The sequence below is a fragment of the Ananas comosus genome, linkage group 14, assembly GCF_001540865.1.
Source record: "Ananas comosus cultivar F153 linkage group 14, ASM154086v1, whole genome shotgun sequence".
Taxonomy (NCBI): domain Eukaryota; kingdom Viridiplantae; phylum Streptophyta; class Magnoliopsida; order Poales; family Bromeliaceae; genus Ananas; species Ananas comosus.
In genome coordinates this window covers 4308703-4331260 of record NC_033634.1, presented here as the reverse complement: position 1 = coordinate 4331260, position 22558 = coordinate 4308703, and the positions used below count along the sequence as shown (strand labels likewise).

At 34.2% G+C, this 22558-nt stretch overlaps 2 protein-coding genes across 3 annotated transcripts; both read right to left on the bottom strand.

Annotated features, from left to right (window-relative positions):
- LOC109720307 lies at positions 4914 to 8795 on the bottom strand. The gene is made up of 3 exons (XM_020247331.1): positions 8621 to 8795; positions 6603 to 6819; positions 4914 to 6495 (listed from the first exon to the last, which is right to left on the bottom strand). The coding sequence occupies exons 2-3, from the start codon at positions 6718 to 6720 to the stop codon at positions 5231 to 5233; spliced, it is 1383 nt and encodes a 460-aa protein (XP_020102920.1). The 5' UTR covers positions 6721 to 6819; positions 8621 to 8795; the 3' UTR covers positions 4914 to 5230.
- On the bottom strand, positions 10968 to 20816 carry LOC109720306 (protein NETWORKED 4B). Of its 2 annotated transcripts, none has more exons than XM_020247329.1 (3): positions 20631 to 20816; positions 13415 to 13552; positions 10968 to 13010 (listed from the first exon to the last, which is right to left on the bottom strand). In XM_020247329.1, exons 2-3 carry the CDS (start codon positions 13506 to 13508, stop codon positions 11173 to 11175), a joined length of 1932 nt encoding a protein of 643 aa, XP_020102918.1. In that variant the 5' UTR covers positions 13509 to 13552; positions 20631 to 20816; the 3' UTR covers positions 10968 to 11172. The 2 variants fall into 2 exon arrangements, with proteins under 2 accessions (XP_020102918.1, XP_020102919.1); XM_020247330.1 differs by lacking the exon at positions 20631 to 20816 and adding an exon at positions 13688 to 13788.

The window sequence follows — 22558 nt, the reverse complement described above, 5'->3', positions numbered from 1 at the left end:
TGATTTGATTAGTATATTTTATGTAATTTATATAAATATAAATTTATTTAAATAAGTGAATAGATTAAATTTTATATTCTAGAAGTTATCAAATCAAATAAATTAAAAGATTGGGTACTAAATTCAAATTTTTGAAAAATTAAATAGTTGAATAAAATATTCTACATATCACTATGCAGGAGGTGGGAATTATGATGAATGTTTGACAGATCGGGAAGGAGTCCCTGATCTTTCGCTTCATTTTCTTTACATATCGGTACAGATTCAGAATAGATTACTATGTATTGCATAGTAATCTTTTGATTTTAACAAATGCGGTCCTTAAATTTTATTATATAAGTAAACCAAATGAATTTTATAGATGAGGAGGAATCTACTTAATTATAAATTTTAATTTTTTAAATAAAAAATAAGTTAAGAATAACGAGTAATTGAATTAGAATCTGCCAATTTTTTCTTTTCATCTCTATAATTAAACCATACCTGTTTAACAACGAATAAACCAGTAATCTCGATCTATCCATACCCGTAAACTTTCTTATTGGAGCGAAGCAAAGCGATTGAAAAGTTCGGGTAAAATATTAGGTATCCGTATCCAATGACATTCTGATTGGAGAGTGGGTCCCGCGTCTACTAAGCCGATGTGCCACGTGGCAACGGGAGCCAAACAAAACAACGGAAACAAAGGAGCAAACCAAAAAAGACTCGTATAAGGAGGAGATGAGATTCTCAGATTCATCTCCAATTTAAAAAAATATAATGTTATTTTTTAGAATCTAATTTTTTAAATTTTATTATTAAAAATATTGATAATTTTTTGGATGACTATAAAATTGGCATGCTACAGAGAATTGGAGAATCCCCAATAAGACGTTGTTGACACGTGAGTTTATGTTATTTTAGCACGATTAAACGTACTGAATTTAATTATGCAAACTATAAATCATTTTGAATAAACTATTCAATCTTTTAAAATTTTAATTTTACTATCTATTTATTTTTATTATTTCATTTAAGTCATTCAGCGATAAAATTTGAACGTATTGTTTATTTTTACATAATTTAATTAGTAGACTACTTGCAATTCTAGCAGCTACGTACAAATTTATTAAGCTACAGTAATTAGCTTAAATTTTAAAGTTAAATTATTACTGATTGATTAAAATTAAATAAGTTAAAATTTTAATTAAATAATAAAATTAATATTTTGAAAGTCGAATTGTTAACTAAAATTATGAATAATAATGCAGATAAATAAATTCGTAAGCATTTTCACGTTTAAGCACGGAAGGGACAAATTTTACGACCATTATGCCGAGTATTTTAAGGATTGTGGAGGTGCGTCGGAAAGCGTGCGTGTCGTGCGTGCACGCACGGCATGCGTACGTGGAATCACGATTCACGACTAAAGGTTGGTAGAGAAGCGTTTTCTTTTTGCATACAAATCGATTGATTTTCGATTATTGTAAATTTAATATATCTTTTAGAATTTTATAGATTCGATTTAATTTTTTTTAAAAAATAATCTAACTATCTCTTTTTAAAATATATAAAAAAATATATGTATTAAATATTTTGAAAAATATAACCGACAAGTCATAATTATAGGTATCCTTTTCTTGTGAAATAAAATTCTCTAACATATAAATAATAAAAAACTTCAAATAATAAGAAAGAGTGTAATATTTTTTCAAAACAATACAATATTCTTTTCTAAATAGTATAATATTTATACAAATAGTGTAATATTTGCACAATTTATAAAACGTTGTATAATTTTTACACTATACTATAAATAATATAGTAGATTACATACAAAATAGTATAATATATAATAATATATTATAAGAATCATACAATATTTGTATAAATGATGGATATTGTGACACACCAATAAAGCTACATCGGATAGTTATGGTTAGATGTGGGAGTATATAAGCTTAATTGGGCTAAACATAATAACTGGGCTTAAGCATTTTGGGCCAGTGTTTTGGTCCAACGAATTATTATTACTAGCGGGTTGGGGCGTTACACATATGTTACATTATTTATACAAATATTGCACTACTTGTAAGTGATTGTTGCATTATTTGAAAAATAGTGCAACATTTACATAAATAGTATAAATATTTGTATAAATAGTGTAATATATACAACATTTATAAATATATTATATAATTTTCATAATATATTATACTGTTTGTACGAAATATACTATATTATTTATAATATAGTGTAAAAATTATACAATGTTATATAAATTGTGCAAATATTACATTATTTGCATAAGTATTGTACTTTGGAACGAAATGTTGCACACTTTCGGCTGGTGAACTGGCTTTGATACCAAATGTAACGACCCGACCTGCTAGCAATAATAACTCATTGGGCTCAACAACCGGCCCAAAATACTTAAGCCTAATTATTATGTGTAGCCTAGTTAAGCTTGTATACCCCCACATCTAACCATCTCTATCCAATGTAGGATTATTGGGGTGTCACAGTTACCTACCATTATTAGGCAAAATGGTGTTAGAGTAAAAGCCTATAAAAGTATACTGCTTTATTTTTTCTCAATGAAACTGCAGAAAATATATATCTTAACCATCTCATTGCACTATGAGCAATGTGATACTATTTACGAAAACAAGCAGACTATTTTCTATCGTTCATTCTCATTGCTCGTAAAGCAATCTCTTCACAATCCTAAAATCCAAAACAAAGCCTACCAAATACTATATTCTCCTTGATTTTTTTTTAGAGTAATATAGCATGCTATTCGCTTCATTTATTTTTTTTAAAAAAAACTTAGCTAAAAATATTAATCAACTAGAATTCGAACTTGGAACCTCGGGTACCGACCACTAAATAGCATGTTCAATTGATCATGCACATCAAAGTAAGTAACTAATATTTTTTTTTAAGAAAAAAAAGAGTAGGACACTCTCTCAGCCCATTTTGCATGCACTTGGGCTTTGTGCGGTCCATCAAGCCCACAAAGTCTGCAGACATGGGCTTCTACATTATCAATGGAAAAGAGATGTCAACCGGGCGGATTTTCAAAAACTTGAATCCGGACTGGACTACCTAATTCGAAATCCAAATCGGAATCCAAATCGGAATCCATCGGATTTTAAAAATCCCCATCCAAATTTGAACCTGACCAAAAATTCGAAACTCGAAAACTTGAACCTAAAATAGTTATTTCCTTTTACCATATTTCAAAACATATTACATTAAATCTAAATTTTTAAAATACAAATTCAAATATAACATCATACATTTAAATATATTATATAATATAAAATCAATTCGGATTCAAGTCTGGTTCGGATCAGATACATGCAAAATTCATACTCGAATCCAAATTCGTCGAATTTCCATTTTTTATACATGTATTCGAAATTATATCCATTTAGCATCAGGTAAATCCATCCTATTTTGGTTAAGGACTTAATAAAATTTTAGGTATACGTACCCATTGGCTTCCTTAAACCCGGGACCTTTCGGGTACCCTCTAGAGCTCTCTGTGGTCGAACTGCACAAATTAAAATATAGTATATAATTCTTAAATAAGATTAGGGAAAACTTCAAAAACCCTTCCTGTGGTTTCACACTTTTTCATTTTAGTACCCTGTGGTTTAAAGTCTATCAAGTTAGTACCCTGCGGTTTCTCACTTTATCACTTTAGTACCCTGTGGTTTAAAGTGTATCAAGTTAGTACCCTGTGGTTTTGCACTTTATCACTTTAGTACTCTGTGGTTTCACACGTTATCACTTAGTACCCTATAGTTTAAAAAACCACAGGGTACTAACTTGATACAAAATTAAAACCACAGGGTACTAAAGTGATAAAGTGCAAAACCACATGGTATTAACTTGATACACTTTAAATCACAGGGTACTAAAGTGATAAAGTGAGAAATCATAGGGTACTAACTTGATACATTTTAAACCACAGGGTACTAAAGTGAAAAAAATTGGAACCACAAGAGGGGTTTTTGAAGTTTTCTCGATAGATTAAGTTAAAAACATATTAAACTTATCTTAACTATAGACCATTTTGAGTTAGCTATCCAATTTTTTAAAAATTTTGATTTTACTATATAATCTTTCAGTTTGTTTGATTTTAATCAGTCAGTGGCATTTGACTTCAAAATTGGAATGTCTTGTTCACTGTTACAGATTTAGCTATTATACTTTATGCAATTCTTATAAACCATAATTTATTAAAGTGGTCTGTTCATTAGCTCCCATTTGTGGTGCACAATTTTGTGGAATGTAGGAAGTAATTAGCTTAAATTTTGAAGTCAAAATTCTGTTGACCGATTCGAATCAAACAAACTGAAAGGTTAAATAGTAAAATTAAAATTCTTAAAGGTTGGATAACCGATTCAAAATGGTCCATATTTTAGGTAAGTTCTATATATTTTTACCTAAGATTAATACACTAGGTTTACCCAAAAAAAAAAAAAAAAAAAAGGAACACAAAAGAACACAATATGATTAATTAGTATACTTAACTAAAATCACAACAAATCAATTCGAGCATCCACTAATATGTAAAAAAAAAAAAAGAAATTTAATACATTTCAATTCACAATTCGATTCAAATCAGTAACTTCTATATTTCCCCCCAAAAAAAGTGTTGGAAAATTTACTCACATCTAATAAATCTCTAATATCATTCAATTCTAGTGGCAAAACACTCAAAAAAATTTAAGGATCTTTCATTAAAAACTGCACAAATAATCGAAACATTAGTAAGTGATCTTCTTAGTGACTCAATTTGAAAATAGAAAAATGTATACAAAATGTACAACCAAAATATATGTTGTAGCAAAAGCGAAATAACACACACTATTTCGCTTTTGAGCTCATTTCAAAAGAAAAAAGAAAAATTAAAAGAACAATTAAATCTCGCGCGTACTTAGCACTGAGTTTTAAATAGTCTCACTGAATACAAACTTTATAAACAACTTAAAATGAGAGCTACATAAATTTAGACTCTGTGTGATCAATGAATCATCAACTAATCTAATCATATTCATATTTCGCGCTATATACACAGCTTAAGAGACAACAATTCTGATCAAATCCTATTTCTGCAGCCTATATATAACTTGCTTTTACGGGAAAAGAAAAGAGAAAAATTCTTCGACTATTCGTTAAATCAGTAAAAATTCACCTTCTCAATCTATTAATCGAGTCGTATTCGACTGTTTCGGTGTCAATAATCAATTAAAATGCCTTTTCCTTTCTCATCTTTCGCGCCTTTTTCCTTCACATGTACATTAGTACGACTTATTTGCTGATGATCTTGCGAGCCAATCACTTGCTTTCCCTCCCTTGTGCTCTTATCTATCAAATTTGAAGAGGAGTCCCTTAACACATGCTGCGCAATCTCAGCCTCAGTAGAGAAACTAATCCCGAAAGAGCGAGAATCGAATGCGTCGCTCCCTGTCCCGACGTCGACAGCGCTACTAACCTCGCTGTTTGGATGAGCGACGTCGTCAGGCGCGCGATGGCTCGAATGCGTTCCCTCTCTGTAAGAGAATGTGAGAATTTGCGAACAAGACCCGCATTTTAACTGACGCAGTTGTTTCTGTGATGCAAGAAGATCGGTCGGAAGCGTCAGCAACTTCGAACAATTGTGACAGATAACAAAAGGCGCACCCCCTAATACGGGCCGGAAATGTTCCTTAGGTTTGTGCATCCTCTCCCTCGAGTGATCACCGGAGCGAGACCCAAATTGCTTGCTTTGAGAATGTAAATTAGTCGACCGATGCGCGAAAATAGGATCTTGGGTGTATCTAAACATCCTAGGTGTGTTTACACTTGGTTGGTGTTTTGTAGTGATTTGTCGAGTTCGTATCCTCTCTTCTGCCGATTTGTCGAATAACTCATCCAATTCGTCTCTCAATTCGTCGACCTTGATCAATATCTTTTTCCGAAGGAGTCGAAGAGACATTTGCTTTGCATAATCCATGTTGACGCGTTCTTGAAGCCGATCCGAAGCCACTTTGCGTGTAAAAGCGCTTTTCGACAAGCGGTTATGATCTTTTGGAGCACGAACATCGCGATCATCATTAGCTGTCGATCTCTCACTGCGACTGCTCATGTTCATCCTGTCACTTAACCTTAAGCTTGGTTCCTCTTTCCGAGTAATCTTAGGGGATTTTTCTACCTGGTTGTTCAAGCATTCATCTTCTTCGACTTGAATTTTTCGATCCGGGTTTTCTCTCTTAGCATTCAGATCTCTTGTTTCTGTATCACTTTTTTGGCGCTCGGATGATTCGTCAGGCCGAGGAGTTTCAATTTTACGATCAGAAGAGCACAAATTCAGAGATCTCTCTTCGGTAATACCATCTTTAGAATCGGAACTGCGAGAGTTCATTTGCTTCTCCAAAGAGGAAACCTCAAAAGCGATACTCTCCGGAATTTTCTCAACCGATCCTACGGCATCAGTTTCTACGTCAGCAATTGAATGTTTAGCTGCATAAAAAGAAACAAAAAAATGGAAAAATAAGCTGCTGTACATCAGCAATTATTAGCATCTACAGTGAATTTTATCACCAGTAGAAAAATAAAAATAAAAATACCTCGAAGGGTTGCGCCACATCCGCCGCATTTGTACACAGGAACATTGGCAAATTCAGTAAGAAGATTACGGCATTTTGGGCATTTTACAAGTCGGAATCGAGCAGTCGCCTCGGCCATACTAAACGAATGGAACTAAGCGCGCGAGATCAAGTGAGAAGCTCGTAAAATAGTTTCGTTAGAGCGTATCTCTTATTGATCTACGCTGAAGTTGCGTCTCTGCACGACGAAACACAGAGCAAATGTAAATAGAATGATAGAGTAAAACTTATAGGCACAACAACTGCTACATTTTGCGTCGACTAAATTGCCTGAGCCTAAACAAGCTGAGACAAATAACATCCCAAATACAAACTCAAATGTCTCAGGTTAAATAGATCTCTGGAATTGGTGAGCTACAGAGCGCGAAAATAAAGCAACTGCACCATGGTGGCAGATACAGGAAAAGCAGAATATCTTTCAGAAAACATAGCAATCATAAATGTGACGAGTAAGGTGCGGAAAATCTTCTCGAAGGCGAAAACAGAGTAACAATGTAATCGGCATTTACGAAGTTAAACAGCGAAATCTCTTTAGTCTCTTTTTTTCTACAGAAAATCTACGAAAAGGAGTTAGGTGCATAGAGGATTGGTATGTACAATTAAGCCCGAACTTACAGAGTATCGACTTCGATTTTTGCGTTGGATAGGGTTCCAGTAACTACGTCAAGTACGGATTCAGAGTGAACGAAAATCATCTGAGCTCGGTGCAGGGGCCCAGATCAAGTTGACGGTTTTCGAACTTACGTTGTTTATTAGAGCATTATTGTGTTCTGCGCAATAATCAAACATGAAAGGGGATGTTGTTGTATGAGCTCAAACATGAAAGGGGAGAGTTTTTGGTGTTCATGTTGCAGTAGGTTTAGTCCCACATTGCGCAATAAACAAAAGATAGGTTAAATTTTCAGATTGGTGCAGGTTCCAGTGGCTGTGTTAGGTCCTAGGAAAACCAAATTGATATATCCTAGGAAAACCAAATTGATATACTTATACATAACAAAGACTAGGAAATAAAATAAAAGAAAAGAAAATAAAGAGTGCACATGGTAAGTAGGTAAAATATCAATTCAAAAATGGAAACAGAAGAGGAAATGGTACAAATCTATTGAACAAATAAATATATACTCATCAATCAATAGCAAGCAATAATAATTTTCAAAGGAGAGCATCACTGGAACTACTACTGTATATCAAGAGTTAGAAGCAAATTATTATTACTCACAAGTTCACTGATTGAATGAACCAAAGCTGTAAAAAGGTTAGGTAAAAAACGTACGCAACTTATCTGAACTATGAACCATTCATTTCGAAATTTTAATTTTACTACCCAGCATTTCAATTGTTTGATTCGAGACAGTTAATAACATTTTGACTTCAAAATTTAAATACGTCGTATTTTTCTTACAGGTTTAATTATTGTATTTCATGCAATTCTGGCAACTGTAAATTTATTGAAGTAAGCAATTAGTTTAAATTTTAGAGTCAAAGTGCCGATGACTGATTCGGACCAAACAAATTGAAAAGTTGAATAATAAAATCAAAATTCGAAAAGGTCGGATAGTTCACTCAAAACGGTGTATCATTCAGAAAAGTTCTTTACGTTTTTACAAAAATTTTACCAACAATTTAAGCGTTACGCAATAGAAATTGATTCAGAAATAGTATTTAACTCTTACCGATAACAATTTAACATTAGTGAGGGAGACAAACCAAGGAATTATTATTAAAGTAAATTAATTAAGGCCTAAAATCACAATCTCTTGATATATATATATATATATATATAGAATGAAAGAACATTGATATGGTCAAAGTAAGTTTATATATTGTCAGAGCAGATACATTGTATTTAACCATGAGTGCCGGGCAACAATAAAATTTGTTTGTCAATATCAATTCCTTAACGAAAAAAAAAAAAAAGAAGAAAAACCCAAAACCCAAATTCATTCAATAAAAGCACGAAGGAGGAACAAGTGACAAACCTTAATGGAGATAGAGAGAGTAAATTGCAAGGATATGTTTCTTCTTCTCCTTCTCTCTTGTAGCTTCTCAATGTCCTTCTCTCTGTGCTGAGTATACTTCTTGTCACCAAACAAAAACTAGTGAGAGAGAGAGAGAGAGAGAGAGAGAGTAGAGTAGAAACCTTAATGGGGAGAGAGAGAGAGAGAGTAGAGTAGAAACCTTAACAGAGAGAGAGAGAGAGAGAGAGAGAGAGATTAAATGCAAGGGAATATTTGTTCCTCTTCTCCTCCTCTCTTGCACCTTCTTAATGTCCTTTCCTCGACATTAATAAAGAGTAGAGAGAGAGAGAGAAACAAAAACTAGAGAGTGAGAGAGAGAGAGAGAGAGAGCGCTTAGAGTAGAGAAAGAAACGAAACTAAAGAGAGAGAGAGAGAGTAGATAGAGTAGAGAGAGAGAGAGAGAGAAACAAATTAAAACTAGTGAAAGAGAGTAGAATAGAGAGAGAGAGAGAGAGAGCAGTGACCACTTCTTCATGTTTGACATTTTTATACATGGGATGGGAACGAACGGGTCTCTTTTGCGACGCGGTTGAGAATCTATACCGAGTCAATGCCAGGTTAATCACAGACACACACGCGCGCACACGCACAAAAAAAGATTGGGAGTTGCGAGAATGCGTCAGACACGTGTGGCCCGCACATTCGGCCTCGGTCCCTTTCCCACGCGCCATATCCTTTCACACGTGCGACGCGTGCGAGGATATTTTTTTTGTATATGAAATCGCCGGTTGGGTCCCACACGTCCGTCCTATGGATTCTGATGATCTGGTTCTTGCTGCAACATGTGATGGTGTTTTGGTAAAAATATTATTTAGTTTGCTCGTAATTAACCTTTTAACCCAATTTGTTACGTAATCCAACACGAGGAGGAGGTTAGTGAGTTGAGATTTAGCCTAAATGAATTTGGATCAGAGACGAGTCTGTCGGACGACTAGTGCTAACTATTAATCCCAAAATTCGAACGATTAAAAATACACAAATCAATTTATTTAGCCCCAATTTGATTGGAATATAAGGGATGGATGTTGATATCCCGCTCTTTATACCCAAACAAACAAAATGAAATTGCTATCCCACTCTTTGACGGGATAACTCATAGGCCCTGTTTGGATACCTCTAAAAACGTAGATGGAATTGCTATCCCTGAAATAGGAAAAATGGAATTGCTATCCCACCCCTACTTAATTGTTAAATTTAAATATAAATTTTAAAAATTTATAATTTGTATTTTTAAGATTAAAATTTATAATTTTAAATTCTTAATTTTAAATTTTAAAATGTAAATTATAAATTTTAAATTGATATATTTAATTTTTAAAATTTAAACTTTAAAATTTTATATTTCTAAATTTAAATTCGATCTTAAATTTAAAATTTGAAATTGAAAATTTAGAACTTTGTATTTTCGAATTTGAGATTTTCAAATTCAAATTTTAATTTTAATTTTTTGAAATTTAAGAGTTATATATTTAAATTTAAAATTTTAAATATTAAATTTAAAAATTTTAATTCAAATATAATAAAGAGGGCAATACTATTATTTTCTATTTATAACCACCCACTATCCTTCTTATTCCACTTACTCCAACCAAAAACTATTTTGCTTGTATCTGGACTAAACTCAATACTCAACCGAATACAAAATTACTCTATACCCACCTTATACCTCATCTTATACCTATCTCTGGAACAACTAGTTTTTACTTGTACCTGAACCAAACAAAGCCTTAAAGCATACAGGCATAACGCTTACGGAATCTCGATTATGATTTCAACCAGTCTCACGTCACTTCGAACATGACTCAGTTTAATCTACTAGCCTCACATTATTGCAAACTTCGAACATGACTCAATCTAACTCAAGCTCATGCCATTTCGAACGAGACTCGATTTAATCTGGCCTCCCGCAATAGCACACGATGCTGGTCCACTTAAACCAACATGGCCAACCTACTTGATCCATTTATTTACTAAACAATTCTTGTTCAGATTGATCGGCCTAATTCACTTTATCCGATAACCCAGGGCACTAATAAAGCTTCAGGCTTTCGAGGCTAAGAATTATTTATTGTAAAGAAAACTTTTTAAGTTATTTATTTCATCCAACGCGTAAAAGAGTGAGAAAAATCTATTCATGAGCTGTTTTCAATTATCAGATTCATTGCATATGCAGAAACCAATTAACTGGGACCCATTACGAAATGGGCCGGATCGGGCCAGGCGCATAATTAGCTCCTACAAAAGCCCTTCAGAACTGTTACAACATTATTTAACTTATCAACAAAAGTGTATCTCATTAATTTTAGGGAATAAGCACAACACAAAGAGCTATACTATGACAAATATAAATATGTATATAGATATAGTTCCATAACATACCACCAGACTATTTCAACTACACATTAACCTATAACACAACATACCAGATGCAATGACAAAGCACTGAAAACAAGAAGGAGAATAAACAGAAAGTGCTTTTGCATGAAATTTATCCTGGACTAAAAAGCAGCTTCTCAAGAAGCTGCCACCAGAAGCCGCTTCTGCCCCTGCAGCAGCTGCCGTAGCTGTTGATAGCCGTCGCGGTAGTGCTCGAGGGAGAAGCAGAGCTGCCTTATGGCTTCTCGCTTCAGCTCTGCCCCGTCGGCGATTAGCACCTTCTGCCTCTCTACTTCCTCCTCCAGCTCGCCCACCCGCACTTTAAGATCTGTGCTGGATCGCTGCGCTGCCTCGATCTCCTCGATCAGCTTCGCATGCTCTAGATGCAGCTCGTTTAAGTGCTTGTCCAAAAGCCCAATCTTCTCGTTGCGAAGCCTTAGATCGCGATCGAGAGCGCCCGTCTGATCAACCAGCATGGATTTCTCGGTTTCCAGAATTGCAATTCGCGCGTTAAGAGAGCTGAGACTTCGGTTCAGTTCGGAGATGCGGCTGTCTCTCTCTAGACAAGCTTCATTCTTCTCTACATTAAGCAGTCTAAGCTCGCTCTCCTTCGTCGAAAGGTTAGCTTCGAGTAAAGCATTGGCTTGTGAGAGATTAAGCAGCTCCGAATCAAGAGCACCAACCTTATCTACTAGCATGGATTTTTCAGTTTCAAGCTCCTTGATTTTCATTTTAAGAGAATCGAGGGTATGATTTAGCTCGGAGATGCGGTTCTCTCTCTCTAGACATGATTCATCCTTCTCAGCTCTAAGTTGTTTAAGTTCACTTTCAGCCGTCGATAACTTGGATTCAAGTAATTCATTGGCTTGTGAGAGATTAAGCAATTTCAAATCAAAAGCCGACTTTTCCTGCAATAACTTTTCATAAGAGCTATCACTGTTGGCTTTTAAGTCCTGCATCACTTTTTCTAACTCCGCAACACGAGTTTCGAGCAGTGATTTTGCTCGCGAGACCTTTTCGAGTTCAGCTTTCAAGTCCTCGATAGTAGCTTCTAGCTTTTGGATTTCAGCTTTCAGAGTAGACTTCTCCTGTGAAAACCTTTCGGAAGAATCAACGAGTTCTTTTTTATATCTGTCAATTTCAGTATTGCAGTGTTTCAAATCGGACTCAAACTGCTTAGCTGCAGAAGCCATTGCGCCCTTTAAGTACTCGATTTCGTGCTTATGTGCTAATAATTCAGATTCCAATGCATCATGATTCCCATTTTCCAGATTTAGCCCGAATCTGTCGTTTTCAAGATGAGTTCTTTCCTCCAGTTTTTTCCGAAGAGAATTAACCTCTGCTTCTGAAAAAATCAGCTTATCCTTCGCAGTTGCAAGCTCAGCTTCCATCTCCGAAACTTTAGAAGTAAGCTCGGAATAGTCTCCCTTTTCCCCGAAACTGCATTGGCATTTCATATTCAGTTCCTCCTGCAACTGAAGCTTCACATTCAAATCACGAATCTCATCCTCTAATTCAAGAATCCTCTGATGAAGAGTATAAGAAATTCCATTGCCATTCTCTTTTCCGTCCGATTCAGCCTCGGAATCTGAAGAAGACGATGACCCATCACTTCCTTTTTTCGAAAGGTCCGAACTACCTCCCGAGCCGAGGAACACATCAAACCCTGCAGCTCTGGTTCTCAACTTTCGATGTGGCTGCTTCCTCTCTGGGGTGCGTTCCGGCGAGGGCGAATCAGAACCGAAATCTGAGCCGTTGATTGAGCCTTGAGATTGGAGCTCGGAGGGAAGGTTGCGGCGCAATTCGCCTGTCACATTATCGTACCGCTCGGCTAAGGCACGGTACATGCGATAAAAGTTTTCCACGTGCGAAACAAGCTCAGGGCGCCTTTGGTAATACATTTCAGCCTTTTTTGCAAAGGAGTCGCCTTCCTCTTCGATAAGTTTTAGCATCTCCTTGACTTGCTTATCCATTTCTGGTGAGGGAGTAACACAAGTTATTTTCAGAGTAGAATTTATGGAATGTAGAACCAGAAGTGCATATTTACTAGGGAGGCTTCTAGAACAGCTTCTCCACTCGAGAAGGCAAAAGATTACAAAAGTCAAGTGTTGGGCTAAAGACAAGTTTGGGGCTTTCGTTGAGGAGATTTAAATAAAAGAAATTATTAATGCTCTTCAATCAGCACTTCTGCAAAAGCTCCGGTCGAGCCAAACTAACCAAATACCAACATTTATCACGATTTTATCGGGTTCGAAAATTCAAAAATGGTGCAAATTAATACATGAATATTGTTATATTATCATTAGCAATAATCACTATTACTTAAGTTTAGATTTCTAACCAAAGTACTATGTATGATAAGAGGATTTGGTCCCTCACCTTCAAGGTTTTCCGCAAGCCATTTTGAGTTTTTAGGGCTTATATGGCTGTCCCACCACCATGAATGTGATTTCTTAGAAACCATTCTCTTCATTTTTCAAAGCTTGCGAAGCTGACACCGAATACAGCTACAAAAATCTGGTAGTGAATCAAAAAGCAAACAATGAGAGAGTACAGATTTTAGCTATCAACATGTCAAGTAAAGATAAGATTTAGTGTCCGATGCACTATAGAAATAAACAGAACTAACAGCTATAAAGCAAAACAAAAGACCTTGAAACACAATCATCACCAAAAGAACTAATTTGGAACTCTCAATGGAATTTTTTTTCGGTTCAAGATACTAATGCATCAAATGGCAGAGAACATACAGATAAATGATAGTTGTCCTTTAACATTTATTTTGAATGAGGTGCACATTAAATGTCATGGGGACCAAATTTGAAAAAACGTCGATTTCATTTCTTGGCCAAGAAATATCCACACCCACTTAATTGTCCTTAAACATTCATTTTAAGCGAGAGGTACGCATCATCTGCTGAAGTAGATCGCTGAATACAATATAACTAGCATCGAGCGAATGTAGCCTGTTGCGAGGTTCAGTCAAAATTAAGCAAATTTTACTGTGAGAGGGTTTATATTAATAGGTGTTGAATCAAAACAGGTTCACAGAGGATATCCTATTTAAGGTCAACAAAGAATATCTGTTATTGCTACCAATAGGACTATGTATTAGTTCCTTTTACTTAATTACCCGTTTTCATTGGTACTTAAATTATGAGAATGTAAATTTTTTTGGGGGGGTCTCACTGCAACTAACATTTTTTTCCCCCAACTAAACCAGAACTTCTGCATAATAATAATAATAATAATAATAATAATGTAAAACCTATCAGTCCATCGAACAAAATCTTGTTTCATTCACACATTAGTTTGGATGGTTAAGTTCTCATAATTGCCAATAAAAGTATTGAGATTATTTAGGGTAAAAAAGGAACCAAAAATGAGCCAAATCGAAAGAACCACACACTTACTTCGAAAAAGAATTACCAAGATAATCTAACATAACAAAAGAAAAAAGAAGAAGAAGAAGAAGAAGCTAAATTCATTAAGCCCCAGTTACTTTTGTGTTGGCTACATATAACTCTCTTTCCAACCGTACAGCAAGGGCTATATTCTCTATGATCCAAGGATTTAAATATCGTGGCATGGGGTCGTGCAGAAAACTTGCCAATATGATACAACATGGTGTGTGCCGAGCTGTGTCAATGCGTGCCAGTCACAAAAAATTTTATGTGTGCTAACACATAATAGTATAAAATATTTATTTTCTTTAGCAACAAAATAATCTAACTGTTTATTATATATTTTTATCAAATCTTTTGAACTTTATTGAAAAAATTACTTATTAATTTAAAAAATAGAGAGTTTTGAGCTGTGCCATTGACATGAGGACTGTATCGTGCCATTATCTGGTTGGCATGATACAAAACGGTAGATACAGTCCGTGTTGATAGGCACTTAAATCCTTATTATGTTCTAATGCTAATATTTTGAGTTTCAATAGTTGTGCCTTGTCATTGCTTCTATCACATGGCACCTAAAAGTCAAACTAAATAATCTAACATGAAACAGGCCTCTTCAATCAATAAATAATCTCCCTATCCTATATCAACGCACCTATACTTGACAATACAATTAAAATTATTTCTTATTGTATCACCAATTATTCATCTCTACACTGTCATAAGGACTACACTCATCTTTGTACCTGTTCAAAGAGCCAGGACACACAGAACGTGGAGCAGCCTAGGAACCCACTGTTCATAGGATAAGCTAGTAAGGCCTTATGTAAGTTTAACGTAATTTGCACCCCAAAAAAGAAAAGGAAAAAGAAACTTTAAATTCTTTAGAACACACTTTATCCATTAAATCTGTAGGAGAAAAACCAAAAATTTACGCATAAAAAGGCAATCTGTTACGCATTCTTATTGCTTTATATTATTAATCATGTTAAGAGGTAAAATGAGACAAGCATGGAGGACGGGTTAAGGCCAAAATAAGTGGGGCCAATAATGTGTATTGTATCAAAAACCTAGATATTAAAAATAATGGTTAATTGCATACAACTCCCTATAAACATATTGAATAGTAGGTATATCCCTACAAGGTTCAACTTTTTATATCTATCCCTGCAAAAATCCTAATGTTTTCAAATATACCCCTGCTGTTAAGGTCCTTAGAAAAATACAATTAATCACAAGTAAAATACTTAAACCTGGTTAGTGAACGAGGTAAATTGACCTTTTTATCCCTCTTATATTATTTGTGATGGTAGAAAAAAAAGAAAACAATTGAAATTTTTTGAAAAGACATTTCTATATAATTCTAACAATTGGGCTTTTGGAGTGACATATTTGTGATGGTAAAAATATCATTTCACTTATCTTCTGTTAAAAATAAAGTGCTCTAACGATAACAAACCAGAGATCAAATATAAATATCACTAGACTTTTGTAGGGATAAATATGAAAAGTTGAATTTTGTAGGAATATATTTATTATTCGATATGTTTACAAGGGTTGCAAGAAATTAACCCTTAAAATAAAATGATGCATCAAGTATACACCAACAATTGGGCACAACCATGCAAATACCTATCATACAATTGAAAGAAACCTGGTAAACTAAACATGTGACAAAACCATGTGAACTGATCCAGTTATGTGAAGCAGTTTACATGATCAATGCATGGAAACAAATGGGCATTTTTGGTCAATGCAGTGAAGTAAATGGGCAGGATCCAGAGAACATGGTGAGTTCATACCCACCCCATATGGACACATGCAAGCACCAGAGCTCCAAACAATTATTAATATTTTTTCCCTCATAATAATTAGAAAAAAAAAATTCTTCTCTCAGGCTACTTCTATTTTTTAAGAAAGTATGGGAAATGAACACATCATGTACGCATACAACTACCCAATTGAATTTGTATTTAAGTCCATTTATTATGCCCCATTTCAATATGCTGTAGATTCAAAACATTATTATATTTTAACATTTCCTTTTGTCCTTTTCTCTCTCTTATCTCTTGTAAAGTAATTCCCTAGACCAGATATAGCTTGTTATCAATGAACCAAACCATTTAAATGGTAACACATGTGCCAAAAATGAGAAGTTTCTTTCATATTTATGCCTCTTCCTCCCTCCAATCTAAAACTACAATTTTCTTTTCACAAATATACCCTTACAAATATGCAAAATTATGTGAACGCCCGTGCAAAGTTACGCATATGATTTTGAACCTTTCAGTAGCAATAATATAATTTGGCATATTTGCATGGATTTATATATGTATATGGGTTTCTGTAAATAACCTAGATGGATCCGACACCTGGATTAAACCCGAATCCGTAAACAGACTTTTTTTTCAGAATGACACTATAAAATTTTTTAACTGGATAAATAACCTATGAAAATTTATTTTGACAAACTAACCTTTCTTTTGTGATGTAAACTAACCCTTCTTTTATAATGTAGGAGTCAAATTGAAATTTTTTCTTAAAAGGCTTAAAAGGCGGTGAATGATTCACTGTCTTTCGTTTATTTACTGTTCTTTTTATATCTTATATATAATTCTAACAACCACATAAGAATTTCAACAAATCACATATAATCTNGAATTTTATCAAATTCATTGGTGATCTCGTCAAATTTAATATTTATAATAATTTTCTATATTTTAAGGGGTATGCATAGTATTTTAACTTTTGTAGTGGTATTTACAAAATTTATAAATTTTAAAGGACTACCGATGAAATTACCCAAAAAATAAAATAAAAAATATTACTTATATACCACAATCAGGGTGTACAAGTTACAACTCACCTATCTAATGGGTGGGAATAAATCGCTAGTCACATCAAGTGACTAGTGAAATCATCCCATCCATTAAATGGGTGAGATGTAAAATATACACTTTGATTGGGCTGTATATATGGCATTGCTCCAATAAAATTGGACCAGAACATGTAATTAATTGCACCGGTGATCCCAACCTTTATCTTTTTTTATTCATAACTTTTCTAGCACTTATGTTTGAGCTTTTTTTTTGCATTTAGACCTTAACAATTTTTTTTCACAAATAACCTCGTAAAATTTATATTTGTAAAAATTCACCCTATCTCTGCCACGTAGACGCCACGCAAGGGTCATGTGGGGTGTGAGATTTAAGTTGAAATACGGTGAATCATTTATCGTGTTCAAACACGATGAATGATTCTCCGTATTCAAGCGATTTATGCACGATCTCTCTCTCCCTCTCTCCCCGAGCTTTCCCTTATCTCTCTCTTTCTCTCTCTGCACTCCCTTCTCCGAGCTCTCTGCTTCCGCCGCCCGCCTCATCCCCTCTCCTTATCCTCCTACTCTTCCGCTATGCCTTCTCTGTTGTTGCCGCCGCCTCCCTCTCCACCGCCGCCTCCCCTCAACTGCCACCACAATGGCAGCAACCACTACCACCTTGCCAAATTCTTCGCCTACTTCCATAGTGGTTCCTTCCATAACCTCAAAGGTCTCATAAGGGACCCCACCATCACCGCCACCTCCACAGCGATATGTTGGTAGAAGGGGGAATACAGCAAACTATTCACTGTGTTTTGAATGCGGTGAATAGTTTGTCATGTTTAACTTAAACTTCATACCCAACATGGCGTTTGCAAGGCTCTCATGTGGCAGAGATAAGACCAATTTTATTTTTATAGGAATATTTGTAAAAAAAATTTATTAGGGGGCTAAATATAAAAAAAGTCCCTTATATTTTGCTACAATTTGGTCCAAATCGTTTAAGTTCTAGTTAATTTTAATAGAAGATTTTTGTAAGGACTGAGATTTTTGACAGTGCTACTAAACTCTCTGTTGATGATGTTTATGTGTGTAATTTAATTACATAAGCACTCGTCAAGTTTCGGGCGAAAATGAGCTAAAATGGAGAAGATACGCGACTTTTAGTTTTCACTTAAGTGAATAGTAACTCCGGTTTTCCGGGGAAGCCACGGAGTAGAGTTGGCTTCTGGCGCGTATCGGACTCCGTTCATATCAGTCCAATAGCTCGTTTCGACCGGATCAGCTGTTCTGGAACTAGTGGCGCTGACGGATTTTGAGTTTGACGCACGGATTTCGAGAAAATCCAAAAATACATGTTTTATATGTATTTGTGTGTGTGATTCCTTCTATTGGAAGAAGGTTGGATTTTGTNACCATTTAAATGGTAACACATGTGCCAAAAATGAGAAGTTTCTTTCATATTTATGCCTCTTCCTCCCTCCAATCTAAAACTACAATTTTCTTTTCACAAATATACCCTTACAAATATGCAAAATTATGTGAACGCCCGTGCAAAGTTACGCATATGATTTTGAACCTTTCAGTAGCAATAATATAATTTGGCATATTTGCATGGATTTATATATGTATATGGGTTTCTGTAAATAACCTAGATGGATCCGACACCTGGATTAAACCCGAATCCGTAAACAGACTTTTTTTTCAGAATGACACTATAAAATTTTTTAACTGGATAAATAACCTATGAAAATTTATTTTGACAAACTAACCTTTCTTTTGTGATGTAAACTAACCCTTCTTTTATAATGTAGGAGTCAAATTGAAATTTTTTCTTAAAAGGCTTAAAAGGCGGTGAATGATTCACTGTCTTTCGTTTATTTACTGTTCTTTTTATATCTTATATATAATTCTAACAACCACATAAGAATTTCAACAAATCACATATAATCTTAACAACCTAAAAATTCTAATAATCTATTCATATAATTCTAACAATCAAAAAAAAAATCTAATAACCCACGTATAAATCTAATAACCCACGTATAATCTTAACGACCTTACTTTTTTGTATTTTTTATATAATCAATGTATAATTCTAACAATCTTGCTTTTTTAATAGAAAATTATGAAGATGGTAAATAATTCACCGATTTTAAAAAAAATTATTCCAGCTGACTTAGCAAAAGAAGAGTTATTTTATGAAATATTTTTTTTTAGTAAACTTATTTAGCCAATTATAATATGCTTTATTAGGGTTATTTGGAAAAAAAAAAAAAAAAAAAAACCCTCCGTAGAGCCGATCAGGTCCAATCTAATGAAACTAGTGTGCTCGCGCGTTCTATAGGCATTAGGTTTATACGCTCTACCAACAAGTGAAATGACCTTAATACCCTTGGGCACGCCCTAACCTACGAAGTGGAGTGACCTTAATACCCCCTCATTTAATGAAAAGGCGCTTGTAATTAAAGCCGCGCCTTATCGACAATCCCCTGTGTAAATGTGAAATGACCATAATACCCTCATTAATGAAATGGACTTTCTAGTTAAAAGAACACGTCCTTTAAGGAGGTGGCTTCTACAGAGAGAAGTAGAGAGTTCCAGGAACTCCCCCCCCCCCTTTAAAATTGCACAAGGTACAAATGCACTGAGAAATTAACTATTTCATATTAATTAATTTATCCATTGTTTTATTTAATTAGAAGTTTTATTAAATTATAAATTTACTAATTACTGGTTTTTTTGTCGATTAGAGTCCCTAAAATCTAACAAAATCTTTTATTCGACTTGTAAAATTACTCAAATTTTTTTTTTACAAAAAAAATTAAATTAAAACATATGGGCATGTGTGTTTCTCTGTAAGTAATTTTTATTTTTTATTTGAACTGTAATTATTTTATTTTTTATTTAACTTACTACACATTAACATAAAATAATTAAAGAATTACAGTAATTAATTTTTTTAATCCCTTTTTCTTCTCTAATTTTTAAAATAATAATAAAATTACAGAGAAATTTAATTACATCAAATCAAATCAAACCACGAAAATAAACATTCACAATCGTAAACAGCTTTACCTCCTTTCATTTTCTCACTGAAAGGAACATCAACATAACTGAGATTGAAAAAAGAAATTAAAAGAACTTTTTAGAGAAAAACTGAGTTACTCTAACACGATTTGAATATCAAATGCTAAAAATAACAACAAAAATACTTTAAGAAATAACTTTTTGAAGAAAAAAACAACAAAAATCGCCTCGAAAAATGGATTAAAAAACCTATAAATAACACACCAAAGAGATCGAATCACTGTATAAACAAAATCAGCATCTAAATGTAGAACAAATTTTAAAAAAAAGCACAAAATATTACCAAATTTGGCGAAATTTATCACCAACTCTCGAATCCTACACGATCCCGCTTCGATCCACCGTTCGATTACTCGATCCAAGGGTCTCTACACGAAGAAAAAGGGCTAGAGAGAGAGAGAAGAGAGGGAGAGTTAGAGAGAGAAAGAGTACCCCAAAATGGGGACGCGAGGAGAGAGATAAAAACACTTCAAATCCTTCTTACCATGTGAGTGGGAGTTGGAGCCATTTATATAGCCGAGGCGAAATGACCAAATTACCCTTCTGAAAACTTTAATTATGGTAATTAACAGTGATTATTTAAGTGAATCTCGTGGATTTAATGATTAATTACGTAGTTTGACGCGAGTATTTGCGTTCATACACACACGCAGCGCACGCGGGGTGAGCCCAACGAAGTAATAATGGTTTGACTAAAAAAAAACGAAATTAAAAGAATTTTGAAATTTTGAAATAAAATAATAATGTTTAAAATATTTGAACATTTGGACCACGTCCACGTGTCAGCCGTTTGTGGCCCCTAATTTGGTGACCATCAAAATTTGAATTATTATTATTATTTTCTGCTGGATAAAATTTTTCGCTGATATAATAAGCCCTTTTATTTCAAGAAGTTTTGAATGCTGAATCTTCACAAATCTTCACATACCTCAATTTATCGTGTTATTATTTTCATCGTTGACTTGAGTGGAGTACAGCTGCCGAAGAGCCGAATATGAGTGAGGCGAGGTCGGCTCATGGTCACTCGTTTATTAAACGAACCGAACATAAATTCGCACGTTAAAATATTAAGCTAAAAAATTCAGCTTACGAGCTGGCTTATAAATAGCAAGTTAGATTCTCAGCCCTGTTAGTGGGTGAAAAGTTGAAAGCAAATTAAAAAATTAGAATTTTAATCTAATAATTAAAATTCACAAAATATAAATTAATTTCTTTATATTTTTGGATTGGTCTAAAATCCAAATAGTAAAAATTTATAATATATATAATGAGAGTTCTGCTGGGGTGCTTCTAATAGCACCAAGCAGTTTGTGCTATCAAGATTTTTATCATTAGATTTATCTCTTTGATCATTTCTATCTGTTATATCATACTATTCAACCAACCCACTTAATCCATATATATAGAATTATGTTGGAATGTTTTTAATAGCAACAAGTCATTGGTGCTATTAGAATTGGCCCTTGAATGAAGGGAATGGTGCTTGTAAACGCACCATACACTTGGTGTTTATAAATTTTTTACCGTTAAATCTACGATTTTGATTATTTTTAACCGTTAGATTATATTATTCAACCAACTACCCACTCAACCCTAAGGGCCCATATCATTCTAACCGCACATCTCTTAATCTAATGCCCAAAAATTTACAAGCACCAATTACTTGGTACTTTTAAAAACACGGGAGCTCAATTCTATATATATATAAGTATCAATAACTTGGTACTTTTAAAAGCATAGAGCTCAATTCTGTCTCTCTCTATATATATATATAGAACTAGGCTGGAATACTATCAATAGCACCAAGCTATTGGTGCTATTAGTATTTTAGCACTTGGATTGAGGAATGTCGGTTAGGATGATATGGACCCTCTAGGGTTGAGTGGGTGGTTGGTTGAATAGTATAATCTAATAGGTAAAAAAAATCAAAGGGTTAAATCTAACGGTGGAAAATTCGATTGCACCAAGCCCTTGATGCTATCGATAGTATCCCAACCGGACTATATATATATATAGTAGGGAGAGATAAAGAGCTCCATCTTCCAGTTTGTAGTCGGGTTTCAACTTGGATATGAATTTTTAAAATCTGTCAAATTCGAATTTGAATTTTCAGTTCGAATTTCGAGTTTAGGTTTTGAAAAACTTGCCCTGAGTCAGATCCGTTGACATCTCTAAACAGGATGCTGAATACCACACCAACATTCTCCCCCT